Genomic DNA, 22,526 nt, shown 5'->3' with positions numbered 1-22,526 from the left:
GAAAAATATCTCACCAGAAGACAAGAATAGTGAGTACTCATTGTTTCTATAATTACCCCATAGCATATGGATAGAAGCCGATGCTCAGCTTGGTAGGATTCCACCGTCTGGGGCTTCACCCACCAAGAATGGCCATGGCCTCTTCATGGCACCCACAGCTGTGTAAACACGAGCAATTTCTTATGCCAAGGGTCCTTCTTACGTAACAGAGACCACAGTCTTTTTGTCTTATTTACAACTGGCAAGAGATGAAAATACTCCACGTCCCCTGACTTCCACGGCAGGGTGGAGGACAACACACGTTAAAGGGACAGCGGGGATGTTGAAACTCCCACACTGCCTCAGACATCTTCTCAGAACACAACAGAACGAGACTTACAAACGGCAGACACCCTCGCTCTTCCACCACTGCCAGCTGGGCAAGGCAGCTCGAGCTTAGTGGATCCCGCTGGGTCTTCGAGCTCACTTATAAACTAGCACACAACAGACATGACGGGGGGGGGGGCAGTACACAGTATCAGAGCATGCAAAGTAGGTCATTATGTCACACGACTTGGCTAAGTGTACAGTAAGTAAATCCTTGTTGTCGAGTAGAAGTTACAAAAACGGAGAAAGTGGGTGGAGAGGCTCAGCATTACATCTGGGTTCGCACGCTAGCAGCCAAGTTCACAATTAACAGACGCTGTGCCAGACGGATGTGAAGAAAACAATCATCTCATGTCATGTGCGTGAGAAAGGAAAATATGAAAACAAAACCAGATTATGACCTCCATAAAGTGCCTTCGGAATCGGTGCAGCCACAGCAAGTCAGGGTTAGTTAGCTACTGCTTAGCAATTCCAGAGGCAGGACATGACTGACTCTGGCTTCCTCGGTTTTGAGTCAAGCAACAGCAACAGAAATGTCTCTACGAACATCAAAGGGAAAACAGAATTAAGAGGGGCTGTACAGCAACAGGAAGGGTTGAGGGCTTCCGATGAGAAGTGACAGTCCAACCCCGTCCTAAGTGTGTGATGGCACACGTCAGTCATTCTAAGGGACAATGGCGTCATTCTTTTCAAGTTAACACAAAGATATCATGCTATGTTACAATTCTTCCAGCCTGTACCCAGAATCAAAATTTGTACAAAAAAAAAAATAATATCCAGTTTATTTTCATTCTGAGTATGGAAAAAAATTATTATGCTTAACTTTATATTTGAAATTCTTTCGAAGCATTTGTCTGGAGAAGGCATTTGGAGAAAAACTAGTCTTCCAATTGTAATAAAATGGAGGGTAGGGGTGTCAAAGTACTTCAAAAATAAAAATGTCACTGACATTAAGCTTGATATGAAATTCAAATACAAAAAAAAAATATGCTCACTTTTCCAAGTACATGAGACATCTTTAATTGTAATGAAATAAAATCTGAAAAATCAGTCTAAATCATTTTAAAAAGTAAACATGAGTTGTAATACTATACCTGTAGCGTGATTAATTCCATTCATTGTCATTAGAAAGTATGCAAAATATTTATTAAGGGCTTTGCCTGCAGAGGCACAACATAAATACAACAAGTCCTCCTGAAATGTAATCAGTGTACACATCAACCAGTTGAGAATTGGTGGTGAAAGGGGGGCGGCACTCGAGCTGGGGCTGGGTTCCCTGGCGGAACTTGGGCAGGGCCTGGACAACCTGGGCTCCAGAGCCAGGCCAGGCAACTGCTTCTGCCACCGGCTCTGCAAAAGTCTGCTAGGCAAATGCAAAAGTGCACGTGGAACTTGCTGGAAGGGCAGTGCCCCCGACGTGTGAGGCCTTCCTTAGTCCACACCTTCAAAGCCTTGAGCATTCTCCACAGCCATAAGAAGTTTCTCCCGTAAATCTTCAAAGGTTTCATATGGAGGTAAGTCAAGGCGATTAAAGCTGCCAAGGGAATGGAGAGTGGAGGTGAGTGGCTGCCATGCTCCTTGCCAGAGCAGCACTTTTTTGATTTGCCTAATGGGCAACGGCCATTTGAGCAAGGGAATTAAAGAGACATAGTCACACTTTTATTATCCAGAGTCAAATTCTAGCTATGAAAGTGTCTATGCCAAACAGACTGTTCAATCAGTGGGGAAAGAAAATAATCTTTCAACTGTCCATGACTCCTCTGCTGCTTGGAGGGAGATACAAAGTTAAGACAAGCATGGATATGCACAGAGAGACTAAAAAATCTGGGCTGGTGACATGGATCATCAAGTACCAGCCTTGCAGGCAAGCCTGGCAACCTAAGGTCCATGTCCAGAAGACACACATGAAGGTGGAAGGAAAGAACTGACTGTAGAGTTGTCTTCTGACCACACTAGTAGCATGTGCATCCTATACCACAACACACACACACACACACACACACACACACACACACACACACACACACACACAGTTATAATAAAAACTCTTTTTTAAAAGAAAAAACAATGGTGCATGAGGCAGGCACACGTTAGGAATGAAGGATGGACAGACTTGCTGCTTACACCATCACTGTTCCAGCATGCCTAGCTAAGTGCTCCTCTGCAGGCATAAAGCAGGTAAGGTTATGTGTTCGGTGCTGCAGATCCCTAAGCACAAAGGCGAAGCCAGAGTGCCCTGGGTCCCAGTCCTAGGAATGCTGCAGATCTTACAGCAGGGCCCAGGCTTCCTGAGCTCCAGAAAGCTGAGCTACCTCTGCTGTCCAGTTGGCTACCAGGGAGGGAGGGAGGGAGGGAGGGAGGGAGGGAGGGAGAGAGAGAGAGAGAGAGAGAGAGAGAGAGAGAGAGAGAGAGAGAGAGAGAGAGAGAGGGCTGCATTCCTTAGAGTCCCCTAGAGCTAGAAGGCTCTAGCTGGGGCAGGGTGGATATAGCTCATGCTTTGAGAGTGAGGTCTTTGGATAGAGATGAGCGGCCTCTGCAAGAAATTAAATGCACTTACTTACGGGTCAAGTTCAAACCCTGCCTCTACCATCTGTGTGACTTTGGGCAGGTCATCTCACTTCCCTGAATCTGTCTACTCAAGTTGGAAGGAGTATGGGAGGGTCAAATCAGAATATATGCAGAAGGGGCTGGGAGCAAGTGCCCAAAAGATGTCAGTCAGCTAAGGCAACTCACGCAGTACTTATTTAGTACGCGCTCTCTCTCAGCCAGCTCAGGAGCATGTCCAAAGGGCTGTCAGCTTTGTGAGGAAGCTGTCTGAACCCTGAAGACATCATTCCCTGCAGAAGCAATCTGAGAACTGTGGACAGGGCTTGCTCTGAATGGCCAATTTCAGTCTGAAATCAGTGTGCGTGTCATCAAGGACCACTCAGGCAGTGACCACGCTGGTCCACACAGAATCACAAAGAGTCCTTCTGGTGAGGTAAGGGCACCCATAGTGGCCAGCTCCTCCACTGGCAGTTTTCACAAAGGCTCTTACAGGCTTTGTAGGTGAGAAAGGGTGCTCCTCTTTAGCTCAGTATAGCTAGTGAGAAAGACAGGACCACACTCCCCTATTTGCTAAGAAGCCAGAGGGAAGGAAAAGGCTGTGCGGAAACATGGGACCCCAACTGAGTTTGGACTAGAAGGATCTTGCTGAATGCTGCTAAATCCATCGGGCTGAGCCAGGTGCAGTGGCGCACGCCTGTAATCCCAGCATTCACGGAGGCAGTGGCAGGGGGATCTCTGTGAGTTCGAGGCCAGCCTGCTCTATCAAGTGATTCCAGGACAGCCAAGGCTACATAGAAAAACCTTGTCTCAAAAAACAAAGCCAACAAACAATTTAAAAAAATCCACCGGGCTGTGTCTGTCCTGTGCTGGGTGTTGTGTGACTCTTCTAAGCCAATTCCTAGGGCTTCTTCCTCCCTCTCCAGCCAGAGAAGTCGTGCTGATGGTGCCACAGCCCATGGGTCACTCCCAGACTGTGTGAATGGAAGGCCTTTTAAACTGATGCTATGGGGATTTTGTCCTCAATTTTATTTTTTAAAAAACATTTATTATATGCATGTGTGCATACCACAGCGCACACATATGGAGCTTGAAAGACAATTTGCAGGGGTTGGTTCTTTCTTTCTGACATTTGGGTCCCAGTCATCAGTCCTGATGACAAGACCCCTTTATTCGGAGAACCCCCACTAGATCTTACCCTTATTTCAAAACAACCAATTTAAAGCAAGAGTTAAAAAAATTTAAGCTACAAGAATATTAGACCCATTCAAACCATGGCTTAAGCTTTGCTCCCCTTTATGGAAGAATTTATATTCATCTTACACTACTGTTCTTCTGCACTGGAAGCTATAGGTGGGCAGAGCCCAGTGCTCAATGCTCCCACAACAGCCTCACACAGCTGGCACCTAAGATAATGCTGACCGCAGATTCATCTTTATGTTTATGAGTGTTTCGCCTACATGTACGTGTGCCACATGTATACCTAGTGCCTATGGACGTCAAATCCCCTGGAAGTGGAGTTACAGATGGTTGTGAGCCATCTTGTAAGGATCTGGAACCAAACCCAAGTCTTCTGCAAAAAGCAACAAACGCTTGTCACCACTGAGCCACCCTTCCAGCCCCCACAGGGATTTTGTTACTTACCATGTGTGAGCTCTGGGCAGTTTTTCAGGACTACCCCATTGCTCTATTGTAAACAGCTGAGGACCATTGGAACCTGGGGCAGGGGCAAGAGGAAAGACACATCAACAGGGTTTAAAATAGTAGAACAAAGTTGTGGGACTTAGCAAAAAAGGGGAGGCGGGATTATCAGGGAGGGGCCTGTGGGAAATCCCCAGGTCTGCCAGGCTCAGGGCTTGGCTCATCTCCTGTGCAGTACAGAATTGTGCCAGGTGTGGCAGTGATAGTGTAAATGCAGGGGCAGCAGCCTCTCTACTTCAGGGAAAGTAATGCAATGTGAGCTTTGATAATGCAAAGCAGACAGAGTCTCGCAGTCTGGAGGTGGGAGGTTTCAATCACATGGGTAATTTTCAAAATCTGGTTTTTAAAAAGCTGAACCAAAAAAACCCTGAACTGTGGGGGTGGGGGGGCAGGGATAAAAGAGGAAAAGAAGCCTTCAGGCTCTCTGTACAAACACCATCTCAATCCCTGCAGGTGGAAGCATCTGTTTTGCATCCCTATGAGTCTCTATGGAACAACTGGTCTGGAAAGGGTCCAAGGTGGCAGGATGCTGCCTGCTTGGTCCTCACGTGAGGACAGAGGAGTTTGGGGGCATGCCATGCTCACCATAAAGTTCAGCAAATCCATTCATGGGTACTCGGGAGGTGCCTGTGACAAACTGTAGTAACCGGATCCGCTTCTCAGCATCCATCAGTAGCACGGCCTGTCAGAGGCAGAAGGTCATTGTCACCACGCTGCACCAAAGCCATACTACATATGGCTGTAATGCAGGCAGGCAACCAAGTTGTCGTTTATGCTGCCAAAGAACCACCTACGCCACTGACTCTGAAAAATGGAGTAGTTTCTCCCTTTCTAATGGTCGCGACAATCCCAGCCTCTCTAATCTCAGAATCGCCGGGTTCCTTTTTTTCTTTCGCCAGCAGGCCAAAACAAATGGTACAAGAAGAAAACTCTGCGGTGGCCTCAAGTTCAGGTCTCTGGATTTGAGGTCTGGTGGCCGGCTTTTTGAAGCTAACTCTAACCAGGCAGTGTTCCAGACATATCTAAAGAAGAGGAAGCCGGTGATGAGACCGGGCCACAGAGAGCTCCCTCATGACATTTCATGAATAGAAGGAAATAAGAGTCAAAAATGGGCCTCTGAACCAATCTGTATGCATCCCAGATCCTAACTGCTGCAGGAACTAGACTGGTCTTCCTAGGCATGTGACTCGATCTTCTATAAAATAATCCAAAATCAAAGTTGAGGTCCAGTCTTTGAAGATTCTGGTTCCTTTTCTCTGTATTTTTACTGGCACTTGAAATATTAATAACAGATATGCAGAAGTTAAAACAAGTTAGTGGCCTCCTTCTCCTCCTTTTTTTTTTTTTTTTTTTTTAAAGTTAGCTCTGCCAGTTTTAGTGCCATACGCCTTTATTTCCAGCACTTTGGAGGCAGAAGCTGGTGAATTTGTTTTGGGGCCAGCCTGGACTACACAGTGAGACAGTGTCTTTAAAAAGAACAGGTGTATGTTGAAATGTAGGGCTTATTTCCTTTTGTGAATGCAAATGATCTTTTAATTTTAATTCTTTTGTAGAGGGATTAACTGCTTTTGTTTATTTATTTATTTTTAATGTTTATTGTATTTGTCAATGCTTTCCTGGGCCCAACAGAATACAAGCACTGGCCTTAAGACGGTAAATCAAATTTAATTTGGATCTTTGTGCAAGATATAAAAAAATAAAATGGCAACTGGAATAGAAACAAGTTGAGAAAAATGATGTTCACACACGGATGAGCCAGCTCGAAGGCATGCCAATTTCCAAGAATGCTCCATTCTGATTTCCCCAGCAGAGGCCTAGCACAGAGCTATGTTATTCTGCCCTGACTGGAGGAAAGCCTGGGCAGAGGGTGAGCCTGAGAGCAGGAATTACCTTCCAGAACCACTGGATGACAGGGTGGTTGGGGCAGTAGCCGTTCTTGTAAATAGAATGCTGTCTCCAGTCGTTCACGTCCACATCACCCAGGCCACACATCAGCAGCTAGGAAAGAGATTCATCAGGTATAAACGAGGCAGGACATCCGAGTTGAGAGCTCTCCTGTTTCTGTGCTGCCTGGTGTTCGTCACTGGACAAAGCAGGTGAGCGAGCCTTTCAGGAGAACCAGGATGCAGATGCACTGGCTCACCTTCCCTTGACATTCATGTCAGAGTTGGCAGTCTCTCAACTGATCTGCATGCAAGACCATGGTATTTTATGCTGGAAGACACCAGTCATCTTTCCAGCCCACACACTTTAAAGCACAATGCTGCAGAGTTCTGTGTATTCCATCAGCATACATACAGGAGCCTGGCTGTTACTTGTCTAGATATTTGAATTATTCCTCATGACAACAAGAGCTCATCTCCCCAGATGGGTCAATTCGGGGGACAACCAATGATCTCACCACCCAGCATCCTGCGGGTACCTAGGCAAGAACTGGTCCCTTGAATCAGTACTTACTCTAAAGTCCGTTCTTATCATAGGAGTTTCCAACACACATGATATTCCCAGGATGAAGACCATTTCCAAAGCCTGAAAACTGCACTCCTAGGCCTCCCTGGGATCACCTCCAGGGGTTGCTCCCTTCTCGCAGCCTCTGGCTTCATCCTCAAAACTCTAGCACAGTTTTGTAGATACAGAATTTCCAATGCATTCATCTTGAAACCTCTACTTTAAACTCTGAGGCATGCTTTGTAGGACGTGGGCTTGGATGTAACAGCTGCGGACAGATGCAGCCCCCATCCTTCTGTGTCTTGGTTAAAACCCGAAGTGAGACATGTTTTTGGTTTTCAGGTTGCCCCCCTTCCCCCATCTACACCAAAGCCGAGAAGCTGAGATGGACAACCCTTATCCACCCTCTTCTGCTACTACCCAGTGGCCTCCCGATGATGTTCCTTATTCAACACAGACCACTTCAAGTTCAAGGTCACATCGCTGGAGAAGGTGTGCAACTACAGTGTGGCCAAGTCCTTCAACCATCTACCAAGGTGGAGAGTTGAAAGCAACCGAGGACACTGGGTCAGCCTGTAAGTAGACTACTGTCCCAGAAGGCTGCAGTGACGCAGGCTCCTCCACTGACACTGCAGTCTTCCTTACTTGGGCTCTGGGCTGTGCACCCAGCACAGCTCACCCGAAATGCTCACAGGGTACCAATCTACTTGGCTACCATCGCCAGCCTCCCAAGATTACGAGAAGGGCCCCGTAACAGAGCACATGCTAGATTTTGTCTACGCGCGTCCAGGATGTCACGTGTCAGGGAACACCAAAACACGACTGCAAAGTAAGGAGATACCTAAGATCGTCTACTTCATATAAAATAATAATGAGATCACAAACCTCCAGCTCATTTTCATCAAAAATTTTAATCAAATCGATTGGAAGAAGTTCCGTAAATCCCTGAAAAGAAAAGATTAAAAACACCTTAGGCACCCTGTTCTTCGACAAAGAACAATTTCCTGGATAAAATAAGATCACGGTTAGCTTGAAACTCGTTCCTTACTGCTGGCTCATGTGGCAGGGATGGTGTCAGGTGACCACAATTCCAATAAAAGCAAGTCATGTATAGGAGCTTGAAACACACAATCTAGAAGCTTCCAGTGCTTGAGGGCTTTCTGAAACCCTGTGATACTGGGAAACTTTGGGCAGGTGGGTTACAAAAGCAATTTATGCCACGCTTTTGTGAGTCAGTGTGTCCTAATATGCATATAGGCCACAGACGTGTGAGAGGCATGTTTAAAAATAACATGCTGGAGGCATGGGTGGAGGAGAAAAGGAGGCCGTGTGAGCTGGCATGGAACCGACAGGAGAACAGCAAGCCAGGCTCTGGCTCCTGAGCTATCCTTGTTAGGGTGACCCAGGAAGTGACTCTCAATGCTGGGGTTCCTGAAAGCTGGGCGGTGCTGGGAACATGTTTCCTGGGACCTCTTGTCTTAAATAGAGTGCAAAACGTGCCATAGCCAAGTTCACCCTGACAGCTTACATCCCCTAGCCCCTGACACAGGTGCACGTCCTGCTCAGGGGAGGGCTAGCTTCATGGTGTACATGCCACTGAGTTTAAGAGAACAGTTTGATGAGAGAGGTTCCTGGAAATGACTACCTGAGGGCTTGGGCTTTTCCTTTAAGAGAGTGTTTGTTTGGTTATTGTGTGCATACATGCATTGTGTGGAGGTAGGAGGGAGAGGACAACCTGTAAGAGTTGGTTCTCTCCTGCTACCAGTGGCACTGGGGGCTTACATTCAGGTGGCCAGGCAAGAAGCGCCTTTACCTACTAAGCCATCTCACCAGCCCCTCTGGTTGCTTTTAAATAACAAATATCATTATTACAAAGAAAATTCACTTTTACAAACACAAAACACTTTTCATGGTAACCCCCACTGAAGGGGCTGGGAATGTCTCCTGTGGTAGACTAGGCATGACAGCGGTGGTGGCTTCATTCCCTCACAGGGAGAAAGCTGGTGCCTGGATATAACATAAAAACCCAGAGCATGAATAGGGGGAGAATCTGTGGGAAGTTTAGAGTCACAAAGGGAAGGGCTTTGAAGGGAAGGTTAGCATGCCTGGGTTGGGTAGGGTCTGAATGGGTGGAAACTGTTTTTTGGAAGCACATGGACCCACCCGGTGGATGGACACAACCAACTCTGTAGTGTTGTCCTTTAGTCTTCACATGTATTTGCATGCCTGCATGTGCACACACATAAATAAATTCAAAACAAATAAACAAATATAGGTGGAAGGCAGTCAGTATAATCCTAGCACCTAGGAGGCTAAGGTAGCATTGCCATTAGCTCCAGGCCAGCATGTAACACAAAAAACTCTGTCGCAAGCAAGCAACAATGCCACTAAAACAAGTTTAAAAACAGAGAAAAGCAAGGCAAGAGAACACACACACACACACACACACACACACACAGAGAGAGAGAGAGAGAGAGAGAGAGAGAGAGAGAGAGAGAGAGAGAGAGAGGGAGGGAGAAAGGCAGTGTATCATAGAATATTCCCACCTTGGGAAATGGCCAACAGGGAGAGCTGCCCATGCTGGCCTTCTGCATTCTGTCCCCGCCCTGAGCCCATTAGCAGTGCTTACCTCCAAGAAGGCATTCATTTGCTTCTGGACCCTGTTCACAAATCTCCACTGGATGACTAAGCTGTGAGAGAGAGAGAGAGAGAAAAAAAAAAAAAAAAGAGCAACATACTTAGCCACCTGTACAGTCACTGCTTTCTCTCTACCTGGGCCTGCTACTCCTTATGCCTGCTACTCACTCCTTATGCCTGCTCAGGGTAAACAGAGAGTCCTGAACACCAGCAGGGCAAGGTGTGGTGGGGCTTGCTTTGGTACACCTGCTGTGAATCCCTGTATATCTTTAAGAAGCAGCCGAACATCTGGAGAAATCTCCACCCTCTCTGAGGTTGTCAAGAGCACAGCTGGTCTCCTTGTCCACATCAGCTTCAGTGGGTCAAAATGCTCCAAAAATGAGACTTGGTGAAGAAAGGAGAAAAGGTAGCCTGGGAAGCTGGCCCAGCAGTTAAGGGCACTGGCTGCTCTTCCAGGGGACCTCGGCTTGACTGTCAGCCCTATACGGCAGCTCACAAGTGTCTGTAACTCTAGTCTCATGGGATCTGATACTCTCTTCTTGCCTCCAAAGACACCAGCCACACACTGTGGTGCAGACATACATTCAGGTAAAACTCCCATACACGTGAATAAAAATGTAAAGATCTGTTAATAATAAAAAAAAAAATCACAGAATTGATATTCTAAGAGCATATATAAGGGGAGGAGGTCTCCCTCAGTCACAGACATAGGAGAGGGGAGAAGGAGAAAAATGGGAGGGAGGGAAGAATGGGAGGAAACAGGGGAAGGGCTAACAATCGAGATGTAATATGAATAAATTAATAAAATTATAAAAAAAAATCACAGGATGTGACCGCACATACTGACCCATTCACATGTATGTGTAAGTATGAACATGTATTTTGTTAAGAGCATGTTATCAAAGCATATATTATGTACACTGATATTTAAGAAAAAAATTCTGAGACAGGGTCTGCCACCCCAGTGCTGAGGTTAAGGGTGTGTGCTACCACGTCTGGCCTTGTAATACCAAAGTTCAGAGATGAGTCGTAGAACCTGGAAATCCCTGAGACAGTGTGAGCAATGCACACGCGGTCCTCATCTTTAAGGTGGCAACATGACAGCAGCTTGAAGGAGTAGTCTGCCACAGCACACACAGCGCTCAGCTGTACCTGCACCACAGGGCTAGGCTGCAATCCAGCACCCAGCAGCACTCTTCTGGTAACTGGACACTTGGGGGCCAGCGAGTGGGAAATTTCAACCCTTTGGTTACATAGGCATAGTCTGAGCCATAATATCCATCGGATTCCTAGGATTCATTGTATGAGCACATCACATATTCACAGTAGGTCTAGACGTAGATACCCGGGCCTACTTTACATCAGCAACTATAATTATCGCTATCCCAACAGGGGTAAAAGTATTTAGCTGACTGGCTACCCTCCACGGAGGTGGTGTTAAATGATCACCAGCCATACTATGAGCCCTCGGCTTTATCTTTCTTTTCACCGTCGGGGGGCTAACCGGAATCGTCCTGTCCAACTCTTCACTCGACATCGTCCTACATGACACATACTATGTGGTAGCCCACTTCCACTACGTCCTATCCATAGGAGCCGTATTTGCTATCATAGCAGGCTTTGCCCATTGATTCCCCCTATTCTCAGGCTACTCCCTCAATGATATGTGAGCAAAAGCCCACTTTATTGTAATATTCGTGGGAGTTAACATAACCTTTTTCCCTCAGCATTTCCTAGGTCTATCAGGCATACCTCGACGATACTCGGACTACCCTGATGCCTATACAACCTGAAATATGGTGTCCTCCATGGGCTCCTTTATCTCCCTAACAGCCGTTATTATCATAATTTTCATAATCTGAGAAGCTTTTGCCTCAAAACGTGAAATTATATCAGTCCCCCACACATCTACTAATCTAGAATGACTTCATGGATGTCCCCCACCTTATCACACATTCGAAGAACCCACTTACGTTAAAGTGAAATAAGAAAGGAAGGATTCGAACCCCCTAAAATTGGTTTCAAGCCAACCTCATAACCTCTATGTCTTTCTTAATAAGATATTAGTAAACACATTACATAACTTTGTCAAAGTTAAATCACAGATTAGACTCTGTATATCTTATATGGCCTACCCACTTCAACTAGGACTTCAAGAGGAGACCCTGCTTGGCCTCAGCCATCCTGGGATGGATAGTTTTGAAAAAAACATTTGACACTGCGGCTTCACAAAGATGGCCAGTGGTGTCTGCCTGGCGTCATCCAGTAAAACTGTCCACGGCCAGAGCCAGCGCACTGATTAGTGTGAACAGACACGTATCCTACTTCTGGCGTATTTATTTACTCAGCGTCATGAACTTTTATCTCAAAGGGACAAAAACCAAACCAACCCCTCCTCCCTATATGTTTTTGATGCTTCATCAGGGTCTCCCATGTAAAGTGCACAAGGCTCTCCATTTCTTCCTGAGTACCCAGCAGGTGTTCTTTGTATCACACTAGAAGATCCTGGCCTGCACTCTGAATTTAAGCCCACTGACACATTCAAGCAAGAAGAGAGGAGGACATGTCAAAGGGAGTGCAGACAGCAAATGAGCTCAGTGTGGGCCGAACCCACTGCTAACACACACACAGAAACCAGGACTTGTGAGCCAAACACCATGGCGGCGGGCATTTCTCTCTCCGGCCCGGGCACAGACTACAGTGCATCCTGGAAGAGCCCAGAGCTGTGTTTGCATCATGCTGCCGCACCAAAGAGGGGGATGCCATGGGCGCCACCGAGGGAGTTCCCTCTGCCCCCCCAACACATGCACACCTGCAGACACAAAAGAACACATACTACATACACACACACACACACACACACACAAATAGATTGTAAAAAAAATATGTGCATACATACTCAATATATTCTCTTTTGTTTTCATTCGTTACCATTATTTCTGACCCATTGGGCTTCAGATCCACTTGATACGTCTGTGATTATGGAGGGAAAAAACAACAATCAACAACATGAAGTTATTTGAATTATTACTGAGTGACATCTTACTATAAAAGGAAGAGAAGTAAAGTTTATTCAAAAATATTTCCCAGCAATGGGCTCTATGGACAGGAGACTTATCTAATGCGTCTTTTTAACGATTCCAAGACTATACGGATTTAAAGATGCTATCATCAGAGGCAAATTATTTTAAGGTTATTTATGAATTTCAGTTATTCTTCATACATTAGTAGCATTGAAGAAGAGAAACATTTTTGCACGCCTGTAATCCCAGCATTTGGGAGGCAGAGGCAAGTGGATCTCTGAGTTTGAGGCCAGCCTGGTCTACAGAGTGACTTCCAGGGCTGCACAGAGAAACTCTGTCTTAAAAACCAATAAATAAACTAATAAATAAAAAGAAAAGGAGTTAATTATATTTAAGGAGAGAAACGTAAATATTAGAGAATACTCATCAAGCCCAGAGAGATCCAAATTCCTGTCAACCATCAAGCCCAGAGATGCAAACCCTAACATTCTGCTTGTTACTACAAATTAAGTTGCATGAAGAAATATGCATGGAATCTCTTTTACGAGACAAAATTACAGGGACTTAAAAAACAAAACAAACCTCAACTAATTAAACATCATCATCATCATCATCAACAAAAACCAAGTAGGAAGGAAACACACACTTTTGCTTAAGACGCCAGACAGAGGTCATTTGTTACTTTCTATAGGAGGTCAGAAGACAACTCTGCCTGACATCCTTCTGTGAGCCTCCCCAAGACTGGGAAGGACAAAACAGATTTCCCCTGGTCTTCCCACTGCCAGCACTCAGGGTAAAAAAAAAAAAAAGTAGCTTGGACATTTGCATGATCACGTCCTCAATCTGTAGCCACGCCCATTTCACTCATCCCTTCCTACCTAGCTGCATCAGTGTCTTTTCTCTGGGCTCCTTTAAGATTTCTCACACACGTGGGAAGCCAGGGAACTGAACTCTTGACTTTGGCTCTTGGTCTTGGCCACAGGTAGGGAAGCACACACTTGATGCTCCCTCGAGCAACGCAGAGCAAGTGTGTTTCCATATGGTAGTCCTTACGGTGGGCTCTACTCGGCTCATCCTAAGGCTGTGCAGAGACTGTGACTGTCTCTGGGCTTTTGTGTGGACACGCACCACCTTGAAGAGACCTCCCAAGAAACACTGTCACCAGGGGACAACTAAACCCGAGTTTCCACGTTTAACATGAGCACAGCCTTAGAGTCTGAGCGCAATGACAATCCCAGCCAGGCGACTTCACCCTGGAAGTAACTTTTAGAATGGGGATGTCGGGGAGAACAGCAAAAACCACAACAACAACAACAGAAAGGAAACTGAGCCGAAACCGAGCCAGTAAGAGCCACATCGCCACAATAGAGCCACAAAGCAGAGGGAAAGGTCCCCAGTGTCCTGGCTGTCACCCATACCTGACCACAGCTGGCCTTGCTATAGTGAACAGTCACAATGCTTTCTGAACAACCTTCCATTCTAAAAGCAAGGGTTAAAATGCCTGGCTGACTTTTAGGATCAGGGCTCTTAGTTGAGACCCCAGCAGTGTTTAGAATTCACTAGCTTTGCTGGGAAACAGAAAGGGCTGTGATGGGGGAACTCGGTGTCCTGGCAAATGCTGGCAAATGCTGCTCAAGGCTGTGCTGATAATTAGCTGAAAGTCTATGTAGCCGTTTCTGTCTAGACACGCTGAGCTATAGCCCACAGCACAGGAGACGCCGCTGAGGAGCCACAGGAGCTGGACACACATACCTGCCCGAAGTTCTCTTCATCGATGCAGAACATAAGGTCAAGTTCCGTGGGGTCGTTTTCTAGGATCCATTTCAAAGAGTTGTAGTACTCGCTGTCCTACAGGAAGACCCAGAGAGGAAAAGTGAACATTCGTTTTCAAAACAGAAGTCCGGCTGGCTCCTTTACAAATAAACCTGTTCTAATGTAATTCCATGCACAATGCCCAAGGGTGATGCAATTCAGCAGGGGTAGGGAGCCTGCTCAACCAAAACCACTTCCTGCTTATTTACTTTTATTTATTCTGTGTCTGTGTCCCTGTGCACATATGTTGCAGTGCCCTTGGAGACCAGAAGGGGAGTCAGATCCTCTGGAGCTGTTGTTATGGGTAGTTGTTTGTTGGCCATGCTAAGAACCTAATTTGGGGCCCACCTTTCCACTAATTTAAAACACAAGACCTCTGGACAGTGACAATGTCTGTGACTTCCCCTGTTCTCTATGGCTAAGGCCATCTGCTTGGGAAGACAGTCAGACAGCTAGACTGCTCAGGTGTCTTGTCTCCAATTCCTCTTGCCGACTCAGCCTCCAGCCTGGCTACATTGTGGCTGTTGCCCGCCACAGAATTGAACACACTAAGCTCCTGTCCTGGAAGAGTGAGCACACTGGAGAACAGGCAGGGCAGTGATCTAACTGAGCACCACACGCTCTGTCCTTTCTTGTTTTCTCAGTGTTCTTTGCCCACTAATTTAAGGAAAAAGCAGGGCTGTGTTGTGTTCCAGAAAATAGTAGCCAAGAGACCATCAGGTCTCCTCTGCTCATGCCCAGAGTCTCTTGCTGGGAACACGACAGGCTCAGAAGACACCAAAAATAATATGCACATCATATTTAAAACACTAATGGCTGGGGCTGCAGAGATGGCTCGGCAGGTGAGAGTATGCACTGCTCTAGTGCAGGATCCAAGTGTAATCCCTAGCACTCACATGGGTAGCCCACAAGCATCTGTAACTCTAATTCCAGGGAAAGCTGATGCCTCTGGCCTCAATGGGCACAAGCACTCAGTTGCATGTATACATTAATTAAAATAGTAAAAATAAATAACAACCCCTCCAAGACAGACTTAGGCACTAAGAATAATTTCTAGAGCAGCAGCGTGTTGTGCACCTATAATCCCAGCACTTGGAGTAGAGACAGGTCTGTGTGTTCTAAGCCAAACTAGAATGAATATGAAGTGAGACCCTATCTCTAGCCTCTTTCCTCCACTGGTGGATGGGGGAGGGGAGAACAGAAGCAATTTCTGTGTTCTTATGTTCCTAGCCTCCTCAGGATGGTACAACAGAAGCAGAAAGCATTGGCAAAGGGAGGAGGCTGGAAGGGAAAGTGGCCTGGACTAAGACAACAGATGCCAGCCAGTCTGCACATGCCACAGAGGTCCGGAGTACAGCAACCGCCTCGCCTCTCCTGCGACGATGAGCAGAAGCGCAGCCTGAGTTCTGGTTGGCACCACAGGTATCCCTCACTTTCTTAACTCTGCCCAAGGCACAGTCCATGCACCACTGAGGCCGAGGGATGCACAGTGTTCTAATTCAAGTGAGGACATGAAAGCAGAGCTGTAATTCTTCCATGAGGACAAAAATGCACCTAGTGCACACATGTGTGTACACACACACACAGTATAGGTAAACATAGAAAGGCAGACATGTAAGTGTATGTAAGGGCGTGTTTTGTTTTGTATCTGTCCTAGCCAAGGATGGTCAGTCCAGGTAAGCAGCAAGCACCATGCCATGTGAGCACCACTCTCTGGAAGGCCTGTCTAACCACTCAGGTCTCACTCTCCCACTCTGGGGTTGTCATTTACTCCTCTGTGCCGAGACGACCACATCTAGGTGACTACTGTTTCGGCCTTGCCTCCATGACGTTTATGAGGGCATGAAACAGAAGGTGGAGCCTTTTAACACTTCAGATGGAAAACAAGGCTACAACCGGGTTTCTGATGTCCCATGGGTTTAAGTTGCCCATCAAACCTCAGCTGGTTAAGCAGAGGGGACTGAGACTTAGGTGTGCCCCTCCAACTGCTGTGTTTTTCAGAAATCAACTATAATTTGCTTATATAGAAATGGGGAAGATCAATGAACTTCCATGCAAACATTTCCTCCCTCGTGTTCATGCAGAGGGACTGCACCTATAGCAACTGCTGTGACTGTAAGTATGGTCCCTGACCCTTGTCCACGAGGAGAGGATGGCCTGCAGTGGCTATACGATGCATTGCATCTACTCACCACAGACTCCATGTCATTCAGCGTTATCTGCTTCCCCAGCATCATCTTGTAGAATGGCCGAATGAAGAATCCTGAAATACGGCAAAAACCCAGTTAAGTTTTAAGTCCTCAACACTGCTCTGCAGCTGCGCAGGAGATCAAAGAATAAACCGCTTTTCCTATAAATGGGAGGTCATGACTGAGTGGTCAAGGACTGTTTAAAATAATCCATGAGCAAGTAAGGAGCGAACACTGGTTAGTTTTAACTGTTAACCTGAGATAATCTACAATCACCAGGGAAGACCAGCTCAGTGAGTAACTACCTCGGTCAGTTTAGCTGTGAGCCTATTTGTACGTGGCTGTCTCGGTTGCCGTGGGAAGATGTAGCCCATCACTCCCTAGAAAGGGGTCCTGATCACTCCCAGAGAGAAGAATGCATTTGTTCTCTCTGTGCTCTTAACTGTGCAGGTAATGAGACCAGCTGCTTGAGTTCCTGCCTTGACTTGTCTAAAATGGTGGGCAGGAACTTGGAACCATAAGCTGAATAAGCCCTCCTTCCCCCCAAGTTGCTTTTTGTAAGGATGTTTAGTCATTATGGAAATAAAACTGGGAAAGAGGGTCGAAGAAGCAGTGGAGGACGGAGGAGGGTATATGTGCTAAGAGATGGGCACAGTCAGAAAGAAGCGCTTACTATATACATACACACATGGACACAGTCAGAAAGAAGCACTTACTGTATACACACAGACATAGACAGAAAGAAGTGCTTACTGTATATACACACATAGACAGAAAGAAGTGCCTACTGAATATACACATGAACAGAAAATCAGAAAAAAGCATCAATGGTATACACATGCTTGAACAGTGAATCAAAAAGTAGCATGCAAAAAAAAAAAAAGTAGCATGGAGCTTATGTATACAGGGACAGAGAAAGTCAGAAACAATATCCACCACCCTCTAATAAAATAAAACACTGATAACAGAATCACAATTAGCTAGCCATTAGGAATACAAATATATTAAAAGAAAAGCTTGGAGGGTCCATCAATTATTTATTGGAGTAGCTCAAGCTCCATAAAGGCAATTAGACAAATTCCCTTCCAAATAGCCCTCTCTACTATAACTGCAATGTTGTCTTCAATCATTTTACACTCAAGCCTTAAAACTTTTTTCTATCATTTTTGCTCAGGAATGATTTCTGTAGTGTTCTCTCACAAGGTCACTGCTTTTGAAACTGCCAAGTCCATATGAAATTGGTACAACAGGCTTTGACATACTCAGGCGGAGGTTTGCGTCATAACTTCTCATGCCCTGGAGTTCTGTATTTCCTCTCTAGAAGGACACAGCTAATATGCTCTGTCTACTTCAGAAGATACTCTAGGGTCGAGGCCTTAGCTGAGTGAAAACATTACTTTGAAATCACTAAAAACTGATTTGAGGACAAATGGAGCAACGGCAGGCTGCTGGTGGATTAGATCATTTTAATTAACTTTTCAATTAAATTTTCCATCTGCCGCTGAATGTAGCTCTTTCTCACTAGAGGAAAGGTGTCCTGAAAAATGCGTGGGATAGCTTACACTTCATGCTTAACGGTTACAAAAATAAGCATAGGTAGATGCTTTGTCTTTAGTGCCCAAGACTGTACCAGAAGACCACTGTCAGAGGGGGAAACAACACCCTGTAGACTGGGCTCTAAGTGAATGTGGAAGGCCCTGAATTCCATGTCCAGTAAGAAAAATTTCTGCCACAGAGAACCAGTGAAGCTCTTACTTACCTACGCGTGGGCTAAGACCCTAGAGTGTAGACCCACAAGCAGGACTGCCGTGCTTTTATTACCACAAGGCTTTGGAGTAACTTACCATCTAGAAGTTTCCCATGGAACACTGCCAGGCCAGCAACTCTTCCAATGAATGTGAAATAGGACAGATGGTCTTCATTACAGAGGCCTGAGTTGGGATTGATCTGAAGTGTGTAGTTGTCCCTTTGGGGAGGGAAAGAGGAAAGTCCAATCACATTTAAATGAAAAAATGCAAGAAGCTCAGCTTTCCTTTGCCACCCATCACTCCATTTTACAGTACACTTACAACCTTAGGGACTCCATGGCAACCAATATGAGCAAGGGGACGCAAGCCATCCGTCAGCCCCCTTCCTGTCACTGACAGTTATGGGTTACCAGCACAGGTCACATATGGAAACTGCTGACGGTTGCCTAATTTTTAATCTACAGAAACGTCAATCTTAGGGATGATAGCTCAGTCATAAGACACTTGGTCTTGCAAACATGAGAGTCTCAGTTTGATCCCCAGTATCCACTTTAAAAAGCGGGGTGTGGTGACTCACACTTGTTGCCCCAGGGCTCAGAAAGCTCAAACTGATGGATCCTGGGGGCTCTCTAGCTGCCTAGCTACTTGGAAAGTTCCTGGTTGGGGAGAAACTGTCTTACAACAAGGCGAAGAGACCCGTGGCTGTCCTTTGGCCCTCCACTTCCACACGTAAACATGCACATACATACAGACACATACACAATGTCAATTTCAAATGGGTCAGCCAGATATCTTGAGAAGGTGACAACGCTCATAGTGTGAAAGGGTGTGCAGAGATCCTCAAGGGCGCACGCTCTGTAGATGGACGCTGTGATCAAAGGAGGCTAATCTCTTTGAGAAGATTTGGATTTGGGAATTTTCCCTATGTGTCCAGCTCTTTGTTTACCTGATCTCAAGAGCCCGTGAAGAACAACATGGCCATCTTAACAATGCAAACCCCAGGGGGACACTCAGTAGTCCCCATTGGTCTTACAATCATGAGGATAAGGTGTGTTCCATTAGGCAGCACAGACTGCTTTTTCTAGGAAGTGTCTCGGAGACACGGGGGTGTTGGGGTGGGGGGATAGAGGGGTGAGGGGGGTGGGGATGTGGGGGTGGGCATGGGGGAGTGGGAGAGCGGAGGTCGGGGTGGGTGGAGGGTAAGGACCTTGGCTCCTGCTCTGCTCTCGGCTTCAGTGGTGTTCCCAGTGGCCTCTCTCAGAAGCCTCAGTAAGAACCTCTACTAACCAAGGCAGTCTCTGGCTAGGTCAACTGAAGCCTGCCCTGAGGCAGTCGTCTAAGTGGGCCCTAGGATACAGGAACCAGGAGGAAGGAGTAGGAGAAATCATGTGGTCAACTGCAGTCCACGCTGGAACAATGCTAAGTAAACATCTCTTTTTGCCAAGATCAACTATTCTATTGGGAGTTCAAGACCAGCCCCAAGCTCTTGAGCATTCTTAGCCTGGAGGGAAAAGGAGCCTAACGTTTGCTCAGAAAACAATTAAATCTGCCTCAGTACCCTTGCTGGGCACTGATGGAATCCCTGTGTAAGGCTCAGCCTGGTTCTTCTGTTATGGGGCCAGGGTACTGTCCTTTATATCCCAAGGATGGGTCTTCAACATCCTCATAACCTGCCTTTTCAGAAGTGTGACTTCAGAAACAATTCTTCTTCTTATGACTCTGACTTCTGACACTGATAAACCCTCCCCTTAAATCAGAATGGCTCTATAGGTGAGAAACTGCCCTGCTCCCTCCATAATTACCTAATTTATTTTCAGTTTCACTTCCGTGAGTCAAACCGACAGGAGAAGAATGTTTTCAGGTGTTTGTGGTGGATATTAAGTACTTCACCATGTCAGATCAGAACTTGTTTCTTTAAGACTTGTTAAGGGTGGTAGGGTAGGGAGGGACTGAACTCTCAAATGGGTAAGTTACTTGTCTTCTAATTATGGTTTCAATTCCTTAAGAAGAAAGCTGTATCTGGCGCAGGGGAGGAGCACACACTGCAAATGCCTGCTGTGTACTTACGTGGCAGAGTACTCAAAGAGGCCATAGTAAGGGTTGAACATCTCCTTGGACAGCAGGAAGAACCATTCCCTGGCCACGCCCCCATAGTCCAGGCCTTTTTCTGATTCAAACTCAATCCACAGCCTAGCCTTCAGGACATCAGGCCTCTTCACAGACATGATCCTCCGGTAGGACTCTTCAAATATGTTGTTTCTGTGAAGTTTCATTTCAAACCTGTTTGGAATATCAGCCTAGATGAAAGGTGAAAAGAGAAGTTCACGATCATACAGTGCACACACGCACACCCATCCTTACACACCCCTGACCTTACAGGAAAATAACAAAAGGACGGAAACAATGGCAGCCTTCAGATAACCGTGCAGTGAGCTGGCTCCACCCAGAGCCTCTCCTGTATGGGTCTGGCCTCTCACTGTGTTACGATGGGACACACAGAAGCATCCATAAAGATCTGCACAGGCTGTGTCACTAACATATTTTCAGGAGAACATCTGCTGAGCCCAGAAATTCATCCTTACAGTAGGTAGATATGGGCACTTCCCCCACAGGCATCTCAGAATATTGGTTCAGTCAAAGGGAAAAAAACAAAAACAAAAAACAAACCAAACAAAAAACCAAAAAACCCAAAACCTAATCCCAGGTAATCAAACCTTTACATATAACCTCCCGGCAAGCTGGAACCAGTCTTAACTCTGGTAGGGACTGCAGCTGGGATACCCAAGGATATGTAAGCCATGATGCCTGCAAATTCATTGTATGGGGAGTAGGACCTTTTCTTACTAAGTTTGAGCAAAACATCCCAGACCCAAAGTTGGCTGAATGTAATCTAGTACTCGACTGGGAAGTGAAGACAGCCTTCTGGAAGGATGAGCCCCAGGCTAGCCTTGCCCTAGGGGGGCAACTGCCATGGAGCTGCTTGTCTCTGGAGGACACATGGATGACTCACAGAGAAACACTCCTGGATGCTCCAATGTGAGCTTTGAGGGCAAACGGTCTCTAGTTACGAGTGAAGGGCTTGAGTCACAACCATGGGGCAGAGGATGGGCAGAGAGCAGAAGCTGCCAGTACCTCTTCACCACAGGACAAAGCTCAGAACTAGAACATCAGCTGGGAGGGAGCAGAGAGGGGGCAGCAGCCTCAGTCAAAGGAGGAGTTAGGCCTGGCTCCCACTCCCCACACGTCCAGAGACACCAGGAGCAAACTGAGGGCAAAACTAAGATCCCTACCAGAGAGGTACTGAACACTGAAGACATAAGGTTGCAGGCAGAGAGGCATGCCAATAGTAAACACACTACCAACTCAACACTGCCTGTAAAAACCTTCCAGGGTCTCTTGGTTGTAAACTGCTAGTGAGAATTATAATAATTAAAAGAAAACAGAATCATACCTGGGCTCAACACTACCAAGTATTATAATTATATGTTGTAAACTTCAGGTTAAAATATAGTTACATAGTTAAAATTGCATCTCTGAATATAAAGAGATGTAACTTGATCCATTTGGTCGCCCCAGATTTTCTTGACTTCAGTCTTGAATTGTTTTCTATTCCATAAGAAGGATATGGCTTTTTAATGTATCAGGTAAGAAATAGCCCTTCAAGTGATTTGATATGTAATACTGAGTTAATCTTCACTTACCAATTCTGTTAAAAAGTAAATTCAGATTGGAGATCTGGGTGGACCAAAGGGCAGTGAAGAAAGGAGTGTACATTCACAAGACACACATAGGCTGCTCCCCGGGAGGAAACTGCTGATGGGAACAGACTAAAACACCGCTTTCAGGCGAGCTGATTACTCACAGGTTTCTTTAATTTCTTCCTAAAGTAGTCATACTTCTGCTTAAATTCTCTGGAGTACGGAACAGCCTGCAAGAGAAATTCATACACACAGATCATGTAAACATATGACTGAAATTTTATGTATACAGTGAGCCAAAGCTGGCGGGGGTTTCATGAATCGCAAAACTTAAACACTCGTTTTCTGTATTTTCTATGG

General features: G+C 46.0%; 1 protein-coding gene across 10 annotated transcripts in view; it reads right to left on the bottom strand.

Annotated features, from left to right (window-relative positions):
• Positions 1-1,028: 1,028 nt before the first annotated feature.
• The window catches only part of Nedd4l (NEDD4 like E3 ubiquitin protein ligase), a 336,845-nt gene continuing 315,347 nt past the window's right edge, over positions 1,029-22,526 (bottom strand). For all 10 annotated transcript variants that reach the window (XM_051163444.1, XM_051163445.1, XM_051163447.1 and 7 more), the window contains 12 exons: positions 22,331-22,396; positions 20,536-20,765; positions 18,565-18,686; positions 16,724-16,794; positions 14,472-14,567; positions 12,596-12,669; positions 9,689-9,749; positions 7,945-8,004; positions 6,502-6,609; positions 5,197-5,293; positions 4,555-4,627; positions 1,029-1,900 (listed from right to left, as the gene is read on the bottom strand). In XM_051163444.1, the coding sequence (XP_051019401.1) occupies positions 1,798-1,900; positions 4,555-4,627; positions 5,197-5,293; positions 6,502-6,609; positions 7,945-8,004; positions 9,689-9,749; positions 12,596-12,669; positions 14,472-14,567; positions 16,724-16,794; positions 18,565-18,686; positions 20,536-20,765; positions 22,331-22,396 (1,161 nt within the window). In that variant the 3' untranslated portion in view covers positions 1,029-1,797. The remainder of the gene's footprint in view (positions 1,901-4,554; positions 4,628-5,196; positions 5,294-6,501; positions 6,610-7,944; positions 8,005-9,688; positions 9,750-12,595; positions 12,670-14,471; positions 14,568-16,723; positions 16,795-18,564; positions 18,687-20,535; positions 20,766-22,330; positions 22,397-22,526) is intronic.

This window comes from Acomys russatus, chromosome 20 (assembly GCF_903995435.1).
Source record: "Acomys russatus chromosome 20, mAcoRus1.1, whole genome shotgun sequence".
Lineage (NCBI taxonomy): Eukaryota > Metazoa > Chordata > Mammalia > Rodentia > Muridae > Acomys > Acomys russatus.
Note: the sequence above shows the minus strand (reverse complement) of the source record. Positions and strands in the feature narration are given on the sequence as shown.